At 39.5% G+C, this 22,135-nt stretch overlaps 1 protein-coding gene across 5 annotated transcripts in view; it reads left to right on the top strand.

Moving 5' to 3' along the window:
• Positions 1-9,732: 9,732 nt before the first annotated feature.
• The window catches only part of garnl3 (GTPase activating Rap/RanGAP domain like 3), a 75,319-nt gene continuing 62,916 nt past the window's right edge, over positions 9,733-22,135 (top strand). For 2 of the 5 annotated variants that reach the window (XM_032569702.1, XM_032569700.1), the window contains exon 1: positions 9,733-10,293. In XM_032569702.1, coding sequence (XP_032425593.1) covers positions 10,196-10,293 — 98 coding nt within the window. In that variant the 5' untranslated portion in view covers positions 9,733-10,195. The remainder of the gene's footprint in view (positions 10,294-22,135) is intronic. The other 3 variants (XM_032569698.1, XM_032569696.1, XM_032569697.1) reach the window with 3 other exon arrangements.

Raw genomic sequence — 22,135 nt, 5'->3', positions numbered from 1 at the left:
TCTCTGAATGCATTAGAGAACGTCAAAGATGTTCATTTGCTAAATTTGTACTGCAGTATTCACTAATTCACAACTTGCGGTGGTGTTTGATCCCAGTCTTCCAACTCTTTACTCTCTAAAGTTACAGGGAATTGCGTTAAATTGCAGCTGACTTTTACAAGCCTGTCCTCTGGGTCTTACAGTATTGGAATTAAAAGGGTATCTAACAACCAGCTGTTCTGTTTTCTACTGGGGGTGTCAACCAGCTTCTCTGACAGCATGGACAGAGTTTTGTGTTCGCTGGAGCCAACTACTGATGAGTTGGGTGGACTCCCTGGGTAATGGCTCCAAACAGAGGGTACATCTGGACACGAACAGATTGGAGGGACATCTGCTCTGCTCACACTCATTTGTTTGTTGTTTGCGGTAAAATAGCCCCAAACCAGCTTATTATGTGGAGAATGTGTATTGTGTGTGCAATTATGAAATTGCGATACAAACGTTTAAAATAAAACATGTGGACAATGGACATAAGAATGCAGATGCAATTCTGTTAACTTTGCATCTGGTGTTTTAATGTGTTCCTGTGGTAAATTCCATTAAATTTAGGGTTAACACCATGAATTCCACTTTCACATTTACGTAGCACGGCTCTGTATTTACACCAATCATTTACAGTGGGCAAACTAGGAAAATCTGTGTATCAAATACTTATTTCTCCCTACTGTTTCAAGGGCAAAACTTTCACCTCAAGTGAAAGTGATGAGTTTGAAAATAAGGGACACCCATTCTGACTGTGGTTTCTGAAACAGATGTTGATTGTCCTTGACTGGAGCAGCGTCAGTCACAGATTCACACTTGGTCCCAAATTGATTATCATATTCAAACCCTGCTGTTGGTGCATATTGGAAAAAGGAGACGGTGGCCGGGGTTCTTATGAATGTTATTTATTACTAACTAAAAATAGTGCGCAGGCTGCAGATCACTGGCTGGGCCCCTGAATATTGAAAGTTACTGCAGCTGCCTCAGCATCTGTTGTAATAAAGCCGCCTCGTGCCTCAGAAAGGCGTCCCTGCTAAATCAATCTGTGTCCATACACACATTTAGGCTCGAAACCTCCCTCTCAAGAGTCAGGGTGAGCAATGGTAGGAGGAAGAAGCTGACGACAGGGAAGGTGACATGTCAACGCACGAAAGAGACATTTGCAAAAAATTTTATTTACTTCTAAACAGCACGCCTGACTATGAAAGTGGCCCTCCCTTCAGGTGATTTGAAGCCATGCTGGTGGGGATTCCCCACAACAAAGCATCTTCTCCTGCCCTCCTCACCTTCCCATGGCAACAGACGTCCTTCTTGTCCTCTTCTAGGCCCCGGTACGTGTCACACGAATAAACAAACGTGCCCTCCCAGCAGCTGAATGTGCTGCGACAAATGGCAAGAAGCAATAACTTTTTTCACAGCTCAGCCGGCGAATAGTCCGAGTGACATTTAAAAGGAAGGATGTTTTCATTGCACAAATGCATCAGCTGAACTTAATGTCATTTCAGGGAGTCGCAGTGACACGGCAGCGAGTAGCGGACAGCTGTTCCTATGATCCGTCTGCTAACAGAGAGAAGCCACTGAGAGAGGGAACAGATTTTTAAAAAACTGTTCCCTCTCTCATTAATGTCATAATGAGAGCAGGGATTGCTGGTTTGAAGCTGCTTAGTGTACTCTCTGCAAGGGAAAAAAATATGGACAAGGAGAGGAAGGAAACCTGGAAAAACTCACAAGAGGGCTCATTTGAAGTAAAACTTAAATCCCTGAAGAAACCAGGATACATATGTAACTTCTAATGGAGTCAAATGATCACATCTCTTTACAGTAACATTCAAATTGAGAAAACAACCTTAAATTTTTGCCTGGCACAAATGTTTGGAGAGGGTTTTTAAACTCAAAAAAGTCAAAAATCAGACGACCAAAACTGATTTGAGTTTCTCAGTTTTCTTCCACTTTGCAACAATCCAGCTGGTTGTCTATTCCATTTGAAAAATAGTTTTGAAGCCTGTTCCAATTTCCTTTCTATGCACTACTTTATGTTCTCAACAGATTGTGGTTCTAATGTGACAAAATGTGAAAACGTGTGAGGCAAGTGAATAATTTTGTGACGCACTGTTCATAATATTTTTGACTTGTGATTTGGTGGCACAATTTTACTCCCTTTAAAAAGATTTTGGCAACTCGAGGACTCTGAAGCCTTCACGTTTTACCTGGAAGCTAATGTTCATGTTTTGAAATCACATCTCAAATCAAAGCGATGGGAGATCGTTTCCCCATTTTAAGAAGCAACTTTGTAAAAATGAGAATATGAAAGAAAGAAATGAAGGATGATTAAATTAGTTAAGTTATTCCCAACATCTTCCCTGCCACTATTGTACAATGACGTCAGCAGGCATATTAATATAAGATGAGATCTTGTTTTTCTGAACCATTTTGTTGCTAGTTTGCAATTTTTTTTCTTAGCGTAAATTCATCTTTTTTTTGTTTTGTCAGGTTAAAGAAGCAAAAGAAGCTTGTCTGAACGTATTCAGGAAACGTTCAACATTTTTACATGAACCGTGTCCGTTAGTCCATCAAAGTTTTGACTGAATTTTTTTTTTAGGGCGTACTTCAGTCTCGGTGTCCTTCTTGAGAATGGGCTGACCATCAAAACAAGAGACCGTATTCGTCATGCTCGCCCACACATCTGTGCGCACAGACCACCAGGCGGTAATTGCTGTTTCTCATTGTCCGTGCCGCTGCTGATTAGCTTCCGGCCTTTAGCCGACACTCGAAGCGCACAAGAGGAACAAAGCTGCATGCGTGTCTGCATAGCCGCCCTCCCGGGTTTGGAGACCTGCGTCAGAACAAAGTAGCACTCGGGGAAAAGATAGAAATTTAAGTATTTCCAAGAAGACTTCTGTGCCTTCAATTAGCTGGGTGCTTGAGAGGTCACATTAAAATGTAGAGAGGGTGGCTATGCGGCAGTGATTCAGAATATATGCGCATCCTAATGAAGCCATTACAATTAAGAGGAAGGCAGGCCCCTTGGAGTAATCAGTGGAATATGAAATAATCCATATGCATGAAACATTTAGGAAAGCCTGATCGCTCTGACAGGACGCTGGTATATGCGTGGTCCTTTTATTAGTCAATGTAACGGATAGTGAACTATTTAAAATAAATTGCCCAAATAATTTATATTTGTAGACTATTTATTGTAAATTATTCAAAGTGAATTTTTTAAATTAAGAATGTCACAGATTGTTTATGGGTGTTTGTCTGTTTTGATTAGCATTTTTGTTGGTATTTTATTTTGTTTTGTTTAATGGTATTTACACTTTGTAATGTTTTGGGGTTTTGTATGTACCTCACGGGCTGCCGTAGCTAATGAGGGCAGGCCCTATATAGGCTGGTAGAATCGTTGTGTCAATCAATGACTTGAACTGTCAAGCTGTTTGACATGAAGAAATGAAGAAATCATTCCCCAGTGAAGGCAGCGAGGTACGTTTTGTTTTGTTGTTTGTATTGTAAGTTTATGTTTGTATTCTAATATTTGTATATGTTTTGGTTTTCACGGTGACTGTGGTGACTGAGGTGACTGAGGTGATCATGGTGGATCTGAATCACCTGTAAGAGAAAAATAAAAACGCCAAATTCACCCGTCGAGACTGGCTGATTAATTCAACTGCTGGGGAGCTGCTATAGTCATGTTTTTAATGTAAGACCATTAAAAATCATTTCAAAATTTTTCCTTGTATAATGGGACTTTTACAATACATGATTCAAGTGGAAAACATTTAAATGAAAACAGCTAGAATGAGTGGACAAGACCTTAAATTAGTACTTTAAGTTTTTTTGTTTGTTTTGTTTTTTTGTGAAATTTGCATCGTGTAGTTAAAGCTCCAGTTTTGAAAATATCAGGATAATCTCATTGTTCCATCAGCCAGCAGGGTTAAAAAATAAATAAATAAAAAATTTAACACAGTGTAGTGGACAGCTGTTAATAATTTGAGGAAATATGAGATTACAGGAAATTGCAAAAAACTCGACATCATTATGACAAAATGTCAAGATAAATATAAATATTCTACATGGGTCAACAACTCACTGTACTATTTATGTATCTGGACAAAGTAGTAGGGTGAAGAGATGTGTTGTATAACCAAAATCTTCCAGTGGAAGACAATATCATCATAAATTGTCCCTTTTCCTCAAATGGAACTGGGCTTTCTGTTAAAACAAATAACAGCTTTAAACACGTCAGTTCAACTTCGGGGATCTACTAGGAAGCTGATGATAAAGGTTTTACTTTTATTGATCACAGAGTTCAAGCATGCATCCAAATCATCAATAGAATGGCAACCATAAAAAGGCCAACCTGGAGTTCAGGACCAAAACTGAGAGAAAATCTGTGGCATCACATGAACAGGGTCTGCGGATAACAGATGTCATCACAACGTGACAGATTTGGAGAGCATTTGCAAGTCAGAGTGGGTGCTGACAGATCCGTACCAAATAAGACTGAATGCTGCTTTTGAATCAAAAAGTGATAAGCATTAGCTTAAGGATGTGTAACTTCTGCAAGCAGGCATCTGCAGCAATGTAATTTCTTTTATTCACTAATTTCTCAGCTGAATTGTGAAGCATATGCATCACAATAAAGACAGAAAAAAACCCTGCTAAAAATGCAGGGGTTTGGAAACTTTTGAGAATCACTGTGAATCACAAAGAAAGGGGACAGATAATCCTTAATCCTAGACATTGCCATCTTGGTAATATTTTTAAATATTATTAAATTACTTTATTTAAGAGGGGTTGAAAATTAAAATTGGTCTTCTAGCTATCCAGCTGAGGTTTCAGAACTCAGTGTTGGGTTGAAACAAAGCTTGAACTCTGGGAAACAATTACAAGTAGTAGGTTTGGTTCAACCTGAACACTGAAAACACAGCATTACAACAGTGAAACATGGTGGTGGCAGTGTCATGATCCGGTGGGACTGGGTATTTTCTCTGTGAATAAACTAAGAATAGTTTAAATAATGCAAAATCTGGAGATGTCTGCCAGAAAGCTCTAGATGAAGATACATTTTTGGTATTTAGCAATTGTCCATTAAGAAAATATTTTTATTAAAAATCTCTAAATGGGGTTTTTTAATCCAAAGGTTTATTAATGAGATCATTTCAGAGTTTGCATTCTTACGCAACAAAGTTACTGCACCTTTTTTATTTTATAGTGTTCCTCTAGTACATTTGAATTGTGCAGGATATGATATACATGTCACAAAGAAAGAGATGCAAAAGAGAACAAAAATGTGTGAATTTTTGCCAATTCAATCCACTTGTAAGGAAAAGAAAACAACAATCACAAACGAAGTCATTCTTTTTTTGTAAGGTAGCACTGACACGATGTCAGTCCCACTGTATTACAAACGATCATGGCTAGTTAGTGGCTAACAAAAAGGGATGTTGCTTAGAATACAGTGCTGGCACCAAAAATAAAGAACTGCAGTTGTTGCTGTTTTTGAAACTGGGTGATGTACAGAGAGTTTGTTGCTTCCCTTATTTCTATTGTTTTTAACAAGATACATTATTTCTACGCACTGTGTGCTGTCGTTCACCGTCGCCTCTTAAGTCAGACGTTTATCTTTAGTATGCTAGAACACATTAATGCCTGCAGATTTACTTTCGCACAACTCGGATTTGGTACCGAAGCGAGTTTGGTGTCAGTGCGTTATCTCTCTAATCAGCGCTGCTTTCATCTGCTCCCTGTCTGAACCCAGCCAGCTTCTGATCAGAGCGCAGCAATTAGACACCAGAGGGTCAGATGTTACCTTCACGAGGACATAAAAACCACATGTGATGCAAAGTGAACGCCGTAGTTAAAGGAGCTGGAATTTAAATAGATGCTAATTAGGCCGATGCAACCCCGGAATGGATGTGCAAAAAAGATACTGAAAAAGAAGTAATCTCTGATTGGTGCAGCATTATCTCAATCTGAAAATTAAAACATATATATGTATATATATATACTGTACATACACTGTATGTCATCTTTAATTGAAGTATGTTTATGCATTCATTGGATGCAGGGGATAAACAGCAGCCTGCTTTTTCTTAAATACACTAAATGCAACAAAGGAATGTTGTCACCTTCCTAAAATAATAGCCTAAGTCATATTTTGCCAAAAGAAGGATTAGACAAAACAAACAACTCTTTTGGCATAAAAAATAACTTAGGCTATTATTTTAGGAAGGTGACAATATACAATACTCATATTTTGTGCTATTTATCCTCCCATAACACTAAAACAAACCACCAGACCTGGCAGAGGCTGGATATGTTTTTATATTAGCTTTTAGTGAAATTATGAGCATTTTGTGTTTATTGGAACTGTATATCTTTTCAAAGCAGTCCACAATAATACAGTTTTTTTCATCGAGTTTTATTAAAGCCAACAGCGGGTTGCAGATCTAACAGGCACTTTGTGACCGTTAAGCAAACGCACAAGATTATTACACATATACACACTCACACACTGCTTATCCTCATTAAAAATATGCAGAGAATGTGTACTTTAATAATAAAAAATTACTTTTTTTTTATCTGATGTCCAGTCACTATTCACAAAAATCCAACAAATAGTTCTGTTGTTCTGTGTAATGTGGCCTGATCAGTGACGTAAGTGAGAGGACAACTATTTAAAGGCTCCACTAACCATAGGTTGATGTGTACTCATAGAACTGTGAGTCAGAGACTTGCAGAGACAGAATCACGCAAACATGGCTTGGCTTTCTTTGAACGTAGCTGTGACTCATGTTGGGAAAATTCCTCATCTAAACACTGGGCCGACACACTAGAGTTCTGCATAGCGTAGGAGAGAATGGCTGACTTTTCTTCCTGCTGGAAAGAAAAAGTGAATCTCCGCAAACCTACAGGAAGCACCCACGTAGCGGTTTATCAATCAAAGAAGAGCCTGCTAAAAAAATAAATAAATAAAATGAAAAGCTGTGGCTCCTACTTCAACTTTGCCGCTCAAGAATGCTGCCATGAATGAAGAGTGGGTTTTACATCCTGTTTAGAGCCGATTTTAGATAACTGTGATGTGGTTATGCATATTAATTCACTGCAAATAGCCATGCCATTTTGAAGAATGAGCTTATAACCAAAACAGAAATTTGCTTTTCATTATGAACAGCACAGGTGGAGCTGTGAAAGAGTCCAGTTGAAATCAGTCCAGTCATTTATCTCATCTGGAGAGTTGTTGGTATAAAATAGGGACAGATGTGCTTCAAAATGCCCCCAAAATATAAGAAATCTGCTGCTGAGAACATTGGGTCAGGAAAAAACTGCTTTCCAGATTATCAAGAACTTCAAGGTGAAAGGTCAGAGGAGGTAGCAAAGGCTTAATAACATCCAAGAGTGTCCAGCAGGCACCAGAACAATCTGTGCTAGAGAATTGTGTTACCACCAGTACAGAACTTGAACAACATTGGCAGCAGGTGAATATTAATTGCATGCAGTTTTGTTGACATCTTTTTATTGTACGTAAATCACTTTGTGTTGCTCTGCCTGAAATGTGCTCTCTACATAAACATTAACCGTGTCTCCAACAACGATTTCTTAAAGCACATTTTTTTTAAATGTATGGCATTAGAAACGATTGATGGAAACGGCAAAAATCAAAATAACTTCCTTTCGTACGCCTCAGGGGTTCATTGTGTGTAATCGAGGCTAAGAGGGAAAAGGTTTTTACGCTCGCTTGAGGTGGTTTTTGGCTTTTATGAAAAAGAGTTAATATGCTAAAGTGGAGATGGAAACACATTTGCCGAATAAGTTCGGATGTAGCAAACATTTATCTCACATGACTGACCAGCCGTTTCTGCTGTCGGCATTTGCATTTCTTTTTCTCCGTCTTTTCTCCATATTGTCTGTAACATCGACAATACTAACTGTTGTGACAAACCAATTACAACTTGCCTAATAGCAACATATTCCTGAAAACCTCTCTTTGTTATTCTCAGATGTGTGGTACAAGCTAGTTTGTAGTCTTTGCTTCTTTATTACAGCCATGCGTAACGTCAGGATAAATTACGCTTAGAGTATCCTGGCTGATTTGCTCCCAAACATGTCAAATTTGCATTTCTTTTTTGTGACATTTTAAAAGTTTGCTTACAATTCATTCACATGACAATTGGATGGAAACACAGATGATTTGTTTATTAATCTCCTGTATACAACAGGAATATGTAAAAAAAAAAAAAAAGTCTAATTTTAAAGAATATAAACAGGAAATCTGTGTTACTTCATATTATTGTATACAACTTTGCAGCAGCAACATCAACTAACGCTTTTTTGCTTTGACCTTTCAAAGCGCTTGGAGTTTCAGCCTGAATTGTTTTGTCTAGAAGTCCTTTGTTACAACTTTAATCAGGAGGGAGAAATAAATTAAAGTGAACCTGTGTTAACACAACACAATGGCGTGTAACAATATTTTCCGGAAAACCGTAAAGTTCAAAAACTGTCAAATACTGTGTTTTATGTTTCAATTTCTGCCACCTCCACCACACACAGGACATTTTCGATTTCTCTCTGAGTGACACCTCTTGCTAAGAACTCATCTTTTGCTATTTTAGCAACTCCAGCACAAGAATCATTCTCCACTGGGCCTCTCTGCCTGTGTGGTGCTGGTGTGCTGAGCTTGCTGCTTCTTTAGATTTGAACCGGAGTTGACAATCGCTGACAGACATTTATTATAACCCTGCACTGTACACAGTATGCTGCTGCTGTGGGAAATTTTTAATGATACATACTTTGATTTACACACACACATATATACCAAATAGATTTATTGCAATATTTGTTGGCTGTGCGATAAAGATGACATGTCTCTGGTATCAGCTCGCTGCAGACATCGTCCCATGATAAGAGATGATCATTTACTTCACCCAGGGGCTGTTTTCAGATGGGTGGTGTTCTCGGTCATTCCCTCCTTCTGCCACCACCCCCTCCTCACTCCCAACTGAATAAAACTATAAAATCAGACTCAGTTCAGTGAAGTCTCTCAAAAAGCATTTAAGCTAGTCTCCCTGTTCTCTATGGCAGCGTTTCCCAATTCCGGTCCTCACGCCTCCCTGCTCTGCATGTTTTAGATGTGCCTCTATTCCATAGCAGCTGATTCAAATGATTGCATGACCATCAAGTGCTGCAGAAACCTGTTGATCCCCCATATATTCAATCCAGGTGTGTAGCAGAAGGGAAACACCTAAAACATGCAGGGCAGGGAGGCCTGAGGACCGGAATTGGGAAACGCTGCTCTATGGCAAGCAGGGGAAATGTCGATTCCCCAGTGACTGCATGTAGAATAAAGCAATGGAAAACTTGTTTAGGGCACAACCTTTCTATTGTCACCCTGGGCAACGTATCAAAAAGCGCCAATATTACCTCACTCTTCAACTTTTAGAAATAATGTCTTATGTATATTGTGTGTATGTTCTTTTTTTTTAAACCAAATGACATGTTGACAACGTATTCAGTAAAATTAAGATTATCATAATAACATCGGTTGGCTTTTGAGTTGAATAGTGTCTTCAGTCTGTTATGAATATTTAGTTTTCTTCTCCATTAAGCACACAGCAAAAGCAGCAATCACCATGCCTCTCTCCTGCTTCATTAAATCGGCTCCTGACTGTATACGCGCACACGTTTAACCCCAAACACGCAAGAGCGCGCCACTAATGTCCGCGCGCACAGTCGTTCCATAATAATGTTGACATCCCTGCCTCTCCTCCTCCATCCCGAGTCTCATGAAGTCACTGGCCAACAGCTGCTCACTGGGACTGAAGCTCGGAGGGGAGAGAGCTTCACACTGTTTAGGATCTCTGGAGCGACCGAGGCGCCTTGCGCAGTTCGCTTAGGGTGACCAGCTGCAGCAGCCTCTCTTCAGCCTCCTCTCTCTGGAGACCGTACGGAAGTACCTGGCAGCCGGAAAACATGCACCTAACCTCCTACACGATCCAACATCCCGGTTTTTTCTCTATGAGGAGGTGAACCTTGCATCGGGAGGGATCATTTTTCGGTCTGCCTGTTTGTCTCCCTTTTCCTCTGTCTTACAGTTAACCGCTCGATTTTTTTTTTTTTAAGTCTTCATAAACGAGGAGCTTTTGTTTCTCAAAGTCTACCTGCTTGTCCAGCACCCATGAATTCGGATAAAAATGCGTACCTCGGCAAAGACAAGGGCATCATGCGGAAGAGAGCTCTGCTCCTTCGGAAGGGTTGCAGCTTCGAGATAACCAGGTAGGACGACCGTGTTTCTGTCTGGGACGAGAGGGCGATCAGACTGCCTGGACTGTCCCTCACAAGCAGCATTGTTGTATCTGAGAGTGGGATTTCCGATGTGAGGATGATGTGTGGATGAGTTTCAATGGGTGCTTTTTCCTTTCTTTCTTTCTTTCTTTCTTTTTTTTTTGGCTTGTAGACGGGATGTGGCGAGATTGGCGGTGCACATTGAGGGGAAAGAAGCGGGGATGTCCCAACACTGTGGTCATAAATAGTGCAGTCTAATCTTGGCTCTCCTGAGCTTTAACTTAAGGTTAAATGTACCATTGCTATCTGCTATTTTTATTGTTGCTATAATAATTTTAGCGCTGCGTTAAGGTTCCTTGTCGAGCCGTGGAGAGACGCTTTACGCACGGGTGCGTTTCCTCTCCACCTGACTCTGCAATATTGCCGGAGCAGCTTAGTGACACGACTCGGTCCTTTGTGAATTAATGGCCAAATTTAGGAGCTGATTGGGCATGCAGCTCAGGGCCGGACAAAGGTGATACGAAGCCTTAAGCACAATCTCTTTTGGGGCCTATTTCATAACTACATGCATGTGCGTCCTGCATTTAGCACATCTTGTTTTGCACATATCGTTTCCCAAAAGATGCGATATGCTATGTTGCATTTAAATAACTTTAGCCCCTTCATATAAAAGCAAGTTGGTGCTTGTTCTAAATATTTTTATTCACAAATTACATATATATATATATATATATATATATATATATATATATATATATATATATCGTTCATGCATTGTCTTTTGCTTCTGCGATCAGCCCCAAGGTGTCCTAGTCTGATCAGAATCTAACCAGATCCATTCTGATCAGATGCCTGGTGGATTGTTTTTTTTTTGTTGTTTTTTTTTCCATACTTATTTTTCTTGGGACTTTGGTTCCTGGTGGGTTATCAGGTGATAATCTCTCCTGAAGGTAAGGACACCAGGCTAAGTGCGGTTCATCAATTTGTGAATTGCAGACCGCAATCATAAGTAAACTTCGCCAGGTCTCAGGATAATAGGGAATCCTCCTGGAACCGACCAAGAGGTCACCAATTTCAGATAAACATCTGGTGGTAATGCTTCAACTTCCATGGCTCTGATGGGATCAGCCTGAAAAAAGTTTTAGGTTTTAGTAATCAGCCCTCCGTTACTAGGAGAAACACGAGGGTTGGACACCTTGCAAGTCAGGTGGCAGATGAGCAGGTGGGCAAGGTTGTGGATTTCCAGTGGCAAAGTCTGACTCATGGCAAAATAGCTGTGCTGTGAAGCTATTTTGAGCTCAGAGAATTAAGATCCTCTTTTATGTAAAAAAATAAAATACAATAAAGGACACGGTTTTGTGTTGCTTGTGCAGCTAAGTTGAAGAGAAAAGAGCAAAGAAGTGAGAAAAACTTTTGATGTAATTCAACAATTATCAGATTGTTAAGCGTAATCAGCAACTCAGAAAGTTGTGTTGACTTAAGGTAAGAAATACTAAAATAGCAAATTCATTCTCATTCAAAAATGAGAACTGCTTTAACTGACTGTGTCTCTTGCAGTCGCAAAGTCTCATTATATCTTGGGCCAGCCTGGACACATACCAGCAATCATTTACTCTCTCAAAACATGGAAAAAAAAATTTGACATAAAAATGAGAATTAAGGTGACATTACCTGCTGCCCTTTAACAAAACTAAAGCAGATCAGAAGACATGGGAGGTCAGACACATGAAGGCAAGGGAACATAATGACAAACGGACCATGTAATGTGCAGCTGTTGGAAATTTTCTGTATGAAACGATGTGGTTTCAGAGATGTGTGACCTCCTGTTGGGATGATGCAATCTGCAACCTGCTCCTGCGCTCTGTGTGCGGTCTCAATGTTCCATCAAAGCCTGGTGGCTGGAAGTCCAGCTGGTAGCCCCCGTGCATTACTGATGTTTCTGGTCTAATAGCTTCCATTACACAATATTTTACGGGAGCGTTTTCTTTCCTTTTTCATTTCATAGCCACTGCAACTGTGCAGCATTGTAAGCGCATGCGGTGCATTGTGAAAGTACTCACACCCCTAAAGCTTCTCTGGAGTTTTTTGCAGTGCAATGCAATAACCCATCCAGCTTGCTTGTTGGATGAATCCGAAATGAAATTATTCTCGCCATTCTTTCCTCCTGCCATTTGGAATCCATTTTTGAGTTTTTAATGATTTTCTTGGAAATTTTGTAATACAGCTCATTTTCAGTAGCAAATAAGCTTCTTTACTAATTACGTGCTTCGTAGCAGTAAATGGACCCTGATGTTTTTATTAGAATGACCTCAAATGTGGCATTTACTACAGTGCAAGATTGGAAAATCCCATGCAGTGGCATGTTTGGGAATGTCATTTTATTCTTTTTTTTACCTCTAAATATGACTTTCTGAGTAACTTTCTTGGAACTTCTGGTCTCAACTTGTTTTGGTCTCATCTTCTGGCATTAGAGCAAATCTATAGTAGGGCAAAAAGAAAAGATTGCTTTTCTCTTGGAGAGCTATATCTCTGTTTGTGTGTGTGTGTTGGTGAAACTGCTGTGGGCATCCCTGCTGCCAGGTCTCACTTTGGGAATAGAAACCTCACTCTGGGTGTTCGGTGCACGCGGGGGCGAGACTTAGCCGAGATCAGTGCCAGGCGTTTTAACTTACGCATCCCTTTCGATTCTCCTGATCGGGCTTGTGCGGTGAAAGAGCTCATTCCATTTTTGTTATGGAGTCACTTGGAAACGCTTTCTGGGCCGCCCGTCTCTCAGGCACAGGCGTTTTAACAGACGATCAATCAAAGCTGGCTGCGAGGAGCGACTGAACGGGGTGGGGAGAATAGATTCTCCGCTGCACCGAGAGGCTTGTGAAAGACTCTCAAGTAAATGGCTGCTGCTGAGAAGGACGGGCTGTGAGCAGTAGTGCATCACCATGCACACAGAGGACCCTTCACGAGGAGCCTCGCAGAATGTTAGTAACATGCGCTTGCACACGCCAACCGGCAAAAGTGTTTCCAGATGCTGGCCTGTGGAATTATGTCAGGAGGAATCTTTATCTAGACACTGATCTAACCTCTTTTCCTCCTCCAGGCCACTCTTACAGTCCCAGAGGGAAAGACACCTTCTGGCAGCTTGATTAATGAGTTACATTATTAGGCTGTTAGTCTCCCAATTTCTGATTAGATGTTTGGTTCATAAAATAGAAAAAACTATATATATATATACTGTATATACTGTATATACATATATATATATATATATCCCTCCTTAAGTGTCTTAAGGAGGGAAAGCCTTTACTCCTGGAGAAATATTGAGCATTTTGCCCATGGAGTGACTGACAAATGATGCATAATTTTTTCAAAACAGTAAAAAGAAAAAAAGAAATGAATTAATTTCCTTTTGGATCAAACCACTATGCATGTGAAATCCACAAATTTCAACCGGCAGGGTTCAGACTTGACATTCTGTGCTAATCCCCTGGGATTGTCTTGTTCTGATATAAACACGTCACTTCCAATTATTATTATTTTTCACAACTGGTGCTTTGGACACTGTTTCATCATGACTAAGCCTTATCCAACACCGTCAGCACACTGCCAGTTGGCAGATATCCCGCCTGACAGCAGGTAGCTGCAGAGTTGCAGGTGGAAGCAAAAGAAACTTGGATGGACCTCGGCTGGAAGTAATTATTGGGTCATTTTCCTCTTCGGTGCCAGATTTACTGGTTGAACGTTTGTTCATCTTATGGGGATGTTTCTGTGCGCAGATGTTCTTCTAAGGTGTGTCTATCTGACAAAAGGCTCCAATCAAATCACAGTAATTCTACAGATAATTTTTAAAGTATTTTTTTAATACAAGTTTATATATGTAAGTATAATACCTTGTAGAAACACCACTGAATGCATCTGCCCCTGCAAGCCTGCTGCAATCTTAACCTATCATAGTCTAAACTTTTTCAGCCTCTAATAGCTTCTTTTCTCCATTGACCTCCATCTTCGTTTTAACTCGGATTAGCTTCTCCATCTCTGCTAAAGAGTAAAACCATCACCACATCATGATGCCACCCCCACCATGTTTTCACATTGTAACATAGTGAGCTCCTACTAGGCCAGTGAACTGCATGTGCAGTCACATTCAAGAAATTAGAACATTATTGAAAAGTAAATTTATTTCAGTAGCTCAATTCAATAAATGAAACACATTATATAGATTAATTACACACAGGCTGATGTTTTGAAGTCTTTATTTTTGTTCATTATGATGATTTTTCACCTACAGTTAATGAAAGCATGACATTTCAGGGTTTCCCTCAGAAAGCTTGCTAAGCCCGGTGCTCGGGGTGGTAGGGCCGTCATCCAGACGCCCGCCATGTTTTTCAGTTAAAAAATGTTTAAAGTTAACAGGAAATTAAAAAATATCACTTGATAATTCTACATTGTTGGAAGACTGGAAGGTTAATGCCTAAACACCAACTATAAAGTCTTTAAAAAGGGAATAACTAAAAAAATGTAAAAAATAAAACTAAGATAAATTAACAATGCCAAGCCTGGTGGGAGCACAAGTAAAGCCTGGTGGCCTGCCAGGTTTATAATACACTGAGGGAAACCCTGCATTTAACATTTGTCAATTCATTTTTATTCAGAAATCTGGTCTTATTAAAAAGTTGTTACTTTTTTAAAAATGTACTTTTAGTCTGACTTACCGACTTCCTTGAAATGTACGTTCTAATTTATTAAAAATGACTATCCATGCTGATCTCCAGAATGTTTCAAGCTCTCCATCTAAGATGTAAGAAGTGTTGTTTGTGGTGTAAAATAATTATTTATCGACAAGAAAGAAAACCAAAGGCCTGGAAATGTATGATTCAAAAGCATCAGGGAGTCATTTGTTACAGTAGAGCAAATCTTCTCCTTTCATAAATATACTAAGCTTTTTGCAAAGGCAAACACACGCAAAGTAAATTCTCTGCTCTCTGATCTTAAGCTTGACAGAGGGAGAGACTGGACATCCTCCAGGAACAGCAACTCCTAACTTAGTCAGAGTCTCTTTGAATTATTTTCTAAAACAGTTGCAGCCTCTCTGTTTGTAGAGTCTGCCTGTGATTGAACTCTTGGCTGACCTTGGATTTATGAGCTTAGACAACACGGTGATGCGTCAACGAGCAAAGTGGAGACTGACTCGACTCTGACTTTGAGCTGACGGAAGCGGTACAACTCTTAAGAGACGACCACAGGTAATATTATGACTGTTCACGTATTACACAGTCCCTGAACACGGGGGAAAGATGTCCTGTGTTAATGCCTGTAATCAAAAACCAGAATGCTTCCAAAGAACCACGGCTGCAACATCAGCAGATTCAGATGTGGGTGGGTGAGAGGGGAAACTAACTCCATTGTTTGCAATCTTTTAGGCTCTCATCAATCTTTTCTTCAAGTATTTGTGGTTCATTTAAGGGAAAGGCATGTGCTGGCAGAGACCAGCTGAACTAGAGCAGGGGTGAGGAAAAGCAAATCCATCATTAAGCTAACAATGTGCAGTCAGAGCATGTTGCTATGGACTCAGACCTGACAAATATAAGATAAGGAGTTCCGCCACAAAGTTAGCGGCAAGGATTCTGACAGACCGCATCCATGTTGCAGCTTGGAAACGTCTGCCTCTTATTAATAACCTGAACCTGTCTACCAATGTGCTAAATGTTGAACATATGCCTTCAATCATTCATGACAGAGCAACTTCACCTGCCGCAACAGAGCAGTCTCGATTCTTTCCCAGTGTCTCTTTTTCGAGCTGATTCTGGTTTGTTTGCTTTGAAACGCTGTCAGAGCCTTCATTATTGTTCCCTGCTGCCAAACTCAGATGCTCTCTGATTACGGCTGCCAGGGATTTCGCTCTGGCTTGTACCGATTCCAGATGTAGATGAAGTGTGTGGCACTGCATTCATGTGCTTTGTTTGAACTCGAAACTGAGATGTGACCACATGCATGTTTAAAAAAAAACAAACAAACAATGAAAGCTAGAAAAGGAGATCAGAATTAGGGTTCACGGTTTTGATTCAAATCAAGTCAATGAAATTCATTTAAAAAACACTTTATTAAGCAACTAAGTGATCTAAGCCGTTTCTTTAGTAGTGCTGCTTATCGTCTGTGTTTAAGGTCATGCTGGGGAGGTGACCTTTGAGTGCAGGATGCTTTCAAAACAGGACCTTTTTTTTAATTAGATGATGGATTGAATTATATGCCATGACATATTCAGAGCTCAAATAGTTTTATAACGTAACTCTGCTTTTAATGTCTCCACAACTCAATCCTGGATGTGTCTTTCTGAACTGTCTTCCTTGGTCGTTCTCCAACAAACCACTCAAGCCTTCAGAGAGCAGCTGTTGTCATACTGGGATTACAAACAAATGAACTCTGAGGGGAACTGATTGTTTTTTATTTTATTTAGTTTGAAAAAAAAATGCATTCCACACTTTTTTTTTTCTTCTTGTTTGGGATTTTATTTTAGGATTATCTTGAACCCCTGCACTTCTCACTTTTTTTCTTTTTTTTTTACACCTTTTTGGTCTGTTGCATGCAATGTAGTGCATTATAATACACTGAAGTTTTGTGGTTGGAAATTGATAAAATGTGAGAAACGTAGGAAGGTTTGAATGCTTTTGCAAAGCTTGTTTACATTTCAGCTGCTGAGATTCTGGTTCTTGAAAAAGTTTCGTCACTAAGTTATTGTAACAATTGGAATCATAAGTAAACAACTTAATGCCATTCTTCGTCAGTGAGCACATTAACATCTGTTACAGTTTATTTTTTATTATTATTTCTGTCTGACATCTAGAGACCAGGGGATTTTCTGCCTCAAAATTATGGATTGTTAATGGATTCGTAAATAATTGATAATCCCAGGTGAATATTGAGTCCAATAAAGTACTTTTCACACATCACTTCAGGAAATGGGCAGACAAACGTACTTATTATTTAGTCAGAGCTATTTTATTAGCTGGTAGTCACACATTTCACACTTAATTAAGGAGGAGTTACACAGCACCAAACACCCTGGAAGTTACATTTGTGAGCTTGTGGAGAAAATGTTACATACAGTTAAATGAGGAAATTCCCTTTCCCTCTGAAACAGACAAAAAATTGTGTATCTACAAAGTTTTATACATTAAAATGGTGGATCACAAAGCAGCACCCTGTAGAACAAGCCATATATCTGTGACTCTAAATGTCATGGAAGATTAGCTGAAAGATTTCCATGTTCTCTCTGGTAAATTTGAAGTATTACACACACAGCAAAGTGTACATAGAAAAAGCTGCACATGTGCAACTTTTATCATTTCACCCCTCTGCAACATCTTGCACATTTTGATGATCTCTATTGTCCAATCCTTTTTTTTAAAATTATCCTTAAAAATATTGTGATTTTATTACACATAGAAACCAAATATAACTTCATTTCAGCCATTAAACAAAATATATCAGTAAAAATGGGAAGACGTGGAACAGTAGCCAGATCTGATTTGAGTTGTGGTCCTTCTTCACTGCTCCTGTCTTCAGACCGTAGATACAGTTTTATTGTTGTTATTTGTCTTCCATTGTGCAATATGTTCTATTGATTTTACTGCCTGAGTTTTCAGTCAAGTTTTTGTTGTGGTATTGAGTCATTCTCATGTTGGGTTGTCTTGTGTTTTTTTTTATTCTTTTCCACTTTTGTGGTTGTGTGTGTTCTGTTCAGCTATTCGCTCTTTAACCTCGCTTGGTGTTTTTCCTGATCTCCATGCTTTCACCCTGCTGTTTTCTATTCTCTTAATTAACTCCCACCTGGGTTTTGTCTCAGTAATCATCCTCCCCAGTATATGCGGTGTTCTGATCTCCATTTCTGTGAGCCTTTGTTTACTCTCTGTTTTTGGATATTGTCGATTTGTGTGTTGAACGCCATGTTTTCGACTCAGTCTGCTTTCCAACTCCCATCACTCATGGCATCTTCAAGCTTTTCTTTAAGACCAAAAGTTTCCTCCTTGCACATCTTGCATGAATGTTGAACGTGTGCAGTTTCCTTCTGATTGTAAAGCCATGCACTTCTATATCAGCAGTAGCAGGAGCCTGCTGTACGTTTCGTTTAGCATATTGCAATTTGCTCCGAGGGTGAACTTGCTTGACAGCCAGAGCTGGGAACGCTGCCAGTTCTTTTGATTGTGTAACTGAAAACGAGTCAAGGTTTGGTCATCAACGGCAGTGAAAGTCCATCTAAAAGGCCAAAATAATCTCACTGTACAGTTGTTAGGTTGTTCTTTCTGGCAGCACTACTCCTAACAAACCAAACTAACTCAAGCCGATCCAACCTGCATTTCATTTCAGTATGTGGACAGTTTATTTATGTGACAATTTTCACTAAACAAGACTGATTCCCTTTTTAAAGTTTCTGTTTGTGTAGTCTTTATATGCAACAGGTCTTTTTTTATATGCAAAAAACACAGTTGATTAAATTAACAGCACCGTGATAATTATTCCAATTCATTATATTGGTTTACTGTTTCACCAGTCAATGTTTTTATATTAACAAAACTCTATTCACTTACACTGAAGCTCGAAGACCCTAATAGAAGCATATTATCAGACAGAAAGCAATAATAGCATAGATGAAGTTCTCTCACCAGCCACGTTCATTTCCAGGACTTTGCTAGACGTCCTGCCAATGAACACGACAAACGGGATCAGTGACGAGCAGCAGCTCTAGCAAAGTCCAGCCATCACAGCAAACCAGCTCTTCCTCCTTGCAAATGCGGAAACAGCTTTTGCTTTGTTGATGCCGACAAATTAATAGACAGACTGATGCTTGCACCCCGTAGTTGTACAGGATGGTGCTGGCATCTTATTAAAATGAGTGTTTAAATGTGGAGTGTGTTTTTTTTTTTTTTTTTTTTTTTTTTTTCTGCATGTTTGACTGGGAAAGACCTTGAGATCAGTAAAGGGACTATCCTTCAGCCCTGGGAACAAAATGGGTTTCTTTACTGTAGATGGTTGCCGTGGAGAGGAATTTCCAGGCTTTTCTATTTGACCTATTATTTTCACAAGTTCGTCTTAGATAAGTGGAACTGGGGGAGTGGATAGTAAAAGAAAATCATAAACACGTTAAAACGTGACAGTTACAGTGGATATAAAACGTCTAGCCCAACCCCTGTTAAAACATTAGGTTTGTGCATTTTTGTGTGTACATACCCAAACTATTACTTTGCTGCACTGTATTTAAATTGCGTTAATGTGCCAAGTCTTCTTTGACTTGGCACATTTGCATTTGCTTATTTACATCATTTAGATAAAGTCATAGTTTGCAGAGACATTGAAAGCATCAGAGGATGAGTTGTCGTCCAAAGAAACTATGAATGTCAACTTTAGACAATGATTTCGAACTGTATGTTAAATACAGAAACAATTCAGCTCATTACATCATTCATACAGTGATTGCGGGTGGCTGCATCGTTATTTGGGAATGCTTTTCCTCAGAAGGTACTAGAAATTTTGTCAAGGGTAGTAAATATCAGTCAGTTCCAGTACAAATTTCTCAGTTGTCTGCTTGGAAGCTAAAGATTGATTTTAGTTTCAGCATCGGTGCGAGTCCCAGCCTACATCCAAATCAACGAAAGAATGACTTTTGCCGATTCTTAGTAGAAGAGTCAAAGAAAAAGTAGGAAATTGGTTTCCATTTTCTACTTCTCACCAGTAAGACATGGGAACGGTCAAGTCAGGGTTCAGAAGTAAATCTGTCCGAAAATCTGTGGGGTCATCTGAGGAAGGAGGCCTGTCAAACACGAGAGAATGTGAGACGTTCATAAACTCCTACCAATAGTGCTGCTGAATGACAATATATATTTAAAAATACAGAACAGAGAATGAGAAAAGTTTGCCTCACTTCTTTACTTGAGAATCTAGCATTTCAGCAGTGGATTGTGCAGTTTGCTCAGAGATTTTGAAGAGACTAGCAACTTTATTTTTTGACTTCTTCAAAATATCCTTCAATGTGTTTTTAGCACAGGAAACGGATATGTACCCGCACACATTTCATCTCATCACATCCCCATAAAATTATTATTGCACTTTGTGCTTCTTTTTCACTTTTTAAAGATTTGCCTGATACTGTATCCTAAATACCGTCACATGGCGTCTCTTCACACTACTGCTTTCTGACGTCCATAAAAGGTGGTAGACTGGGGGAAGCTGAAACAGAGTCAACTAGGATGGTTCTCCTCTGCTGAGCCGTACAGCCCGTCCCTCAGTGAGTTCTGGTAAACACTGAACCGTAATCGCTCCCATATGTGGCTGCATAACTAAACACTCAGCACACAATGGAGCTCAGCAAGCTAATTGAGATGGAAAAATGGACACAAATTACAAGAAGAAAAATCGCAAAAGAGAAAGGGAAAAAAATCCCTCGCTTGATTATAACCCTATGTAAAGTTTTAGTCTTGGAAACATCTGCTTCCATTTAAGACTCTAGGACATGGTTACACATTGAAATGCACCATGCTCAAGGATTTCCCTGAAGGACAGAAAGAACTGTTTCCCAGTATAGCTGCCTGGAATAAACCCAGTGGAGCTAAACTTGCATGCTGTTTGGGATGCGGCCAGTTTGTGTTGAGAGGCTTAAGCCAGGATTCCATGCATTTGGAGGTTTTTCTTTTGCTCACAGCTCTAAAAACTTCCTTTCCTACAATGATCCATACCTTTGCAGTGATTCGGTCGGATAGTTAGTGATAGTTGAACTTTCAGATACAAGAACAGGGAGATCAAAGGAAGCAATGAGTTACATCGACCCTACTGTTCCTACTGCTAAACGTGTATTCAGAGATCCAGGAAGGACAAGAGAAGGAAACGGACCATGTAAAGGGTTAATGTTGTGCATTTTTACCCTGTGGTTTTACAGGAGGCTGGGCAAAGCCTTTTGTTGGCTAGAGGGAAAGCAACAGAACAAGAACATGAAAGAGAGAAAGCCACTGAGGAGATATTTGCAGAAGTATATAGGAATGTTGTCTGTATCTATTACAGCGTATAACAAAAGTATTCATACCCCTGGAACATTTTTGTATTTTGTCACATTCCACCAAATTTTTATTTTGTGTTTTGTTTTTTGGGGGGGGGGATGCTATGCAACATAGACAAATGTGGTGCATAATTATCAAGTTAATGGAAATCTACAAATTCTAAATAAAATAATTCACTCATGAACTCTTTCATGCACACTCAGATATTGCATAAAGGCACTTGTAATTGGCAGGTCCATGTGAACGCAGCCTTATTATCATCTTGTCTTTTTTGTGGCAGTCTTTTTTGTTGTTGTTGCTGACAGTCTCCTCCAAGCTATCTTGAGCCCATTCATGTTGGGTTGCACAGATGAGACGGAAAACACACCTGTGCTTCCAGCAAGCCAACCCTGAAAAGCCAAAGTTGCAGTGAAATGGTTTGTGTTAAAACATAGCTATGAATGTTTTAATGCAAATCATAATTGGCTCAGTCAAAGTCCAGACATAGATCCAACTAAGAATCTGTAGCAAGAATGAAAAACTGATGTGCGCAGATGCTCATCACTCAGCCTGGCCGAGTCAGAGATGTTTTGCTACTGAAAATAAACAGTAAAGTATTTACTGTTTATAGTCATATCCCGAAGAGCTTTGCGACTGCAATTGCACCAAAATGTAGTTCTGCAAAGTATTCATTAAATATGGCTGAATATAAGTGCATTTCAAACTTTTATTTGTAAATAAAGCACTGTTTATCACGTAAAATGTTGACATAACATTGCAGCTTTAGTTCAAGTGTATATGAATGCATTTTCAAG

Source organism: Xiphophorus hellerii, chromosome 8 (assembly GCF_003331165.1).
Source record: "Xiphophorus hellerii strain 12219 chromosome 8, Xiphophorus_hellerii-4.1, whole genome shotgun sequence".
NCBI lineage: Eukaryota > Metazoa > Chordata > Actinopteri > Cyprinodontiformes > Poeciliidae > Xiphophorus > Xiphophorus hellerii.
The sequence above is the reverse complement of the archived record's forward strand: the minus strand, read 5'-3'. Positions and strand labels throughout refer to the sequence as shown.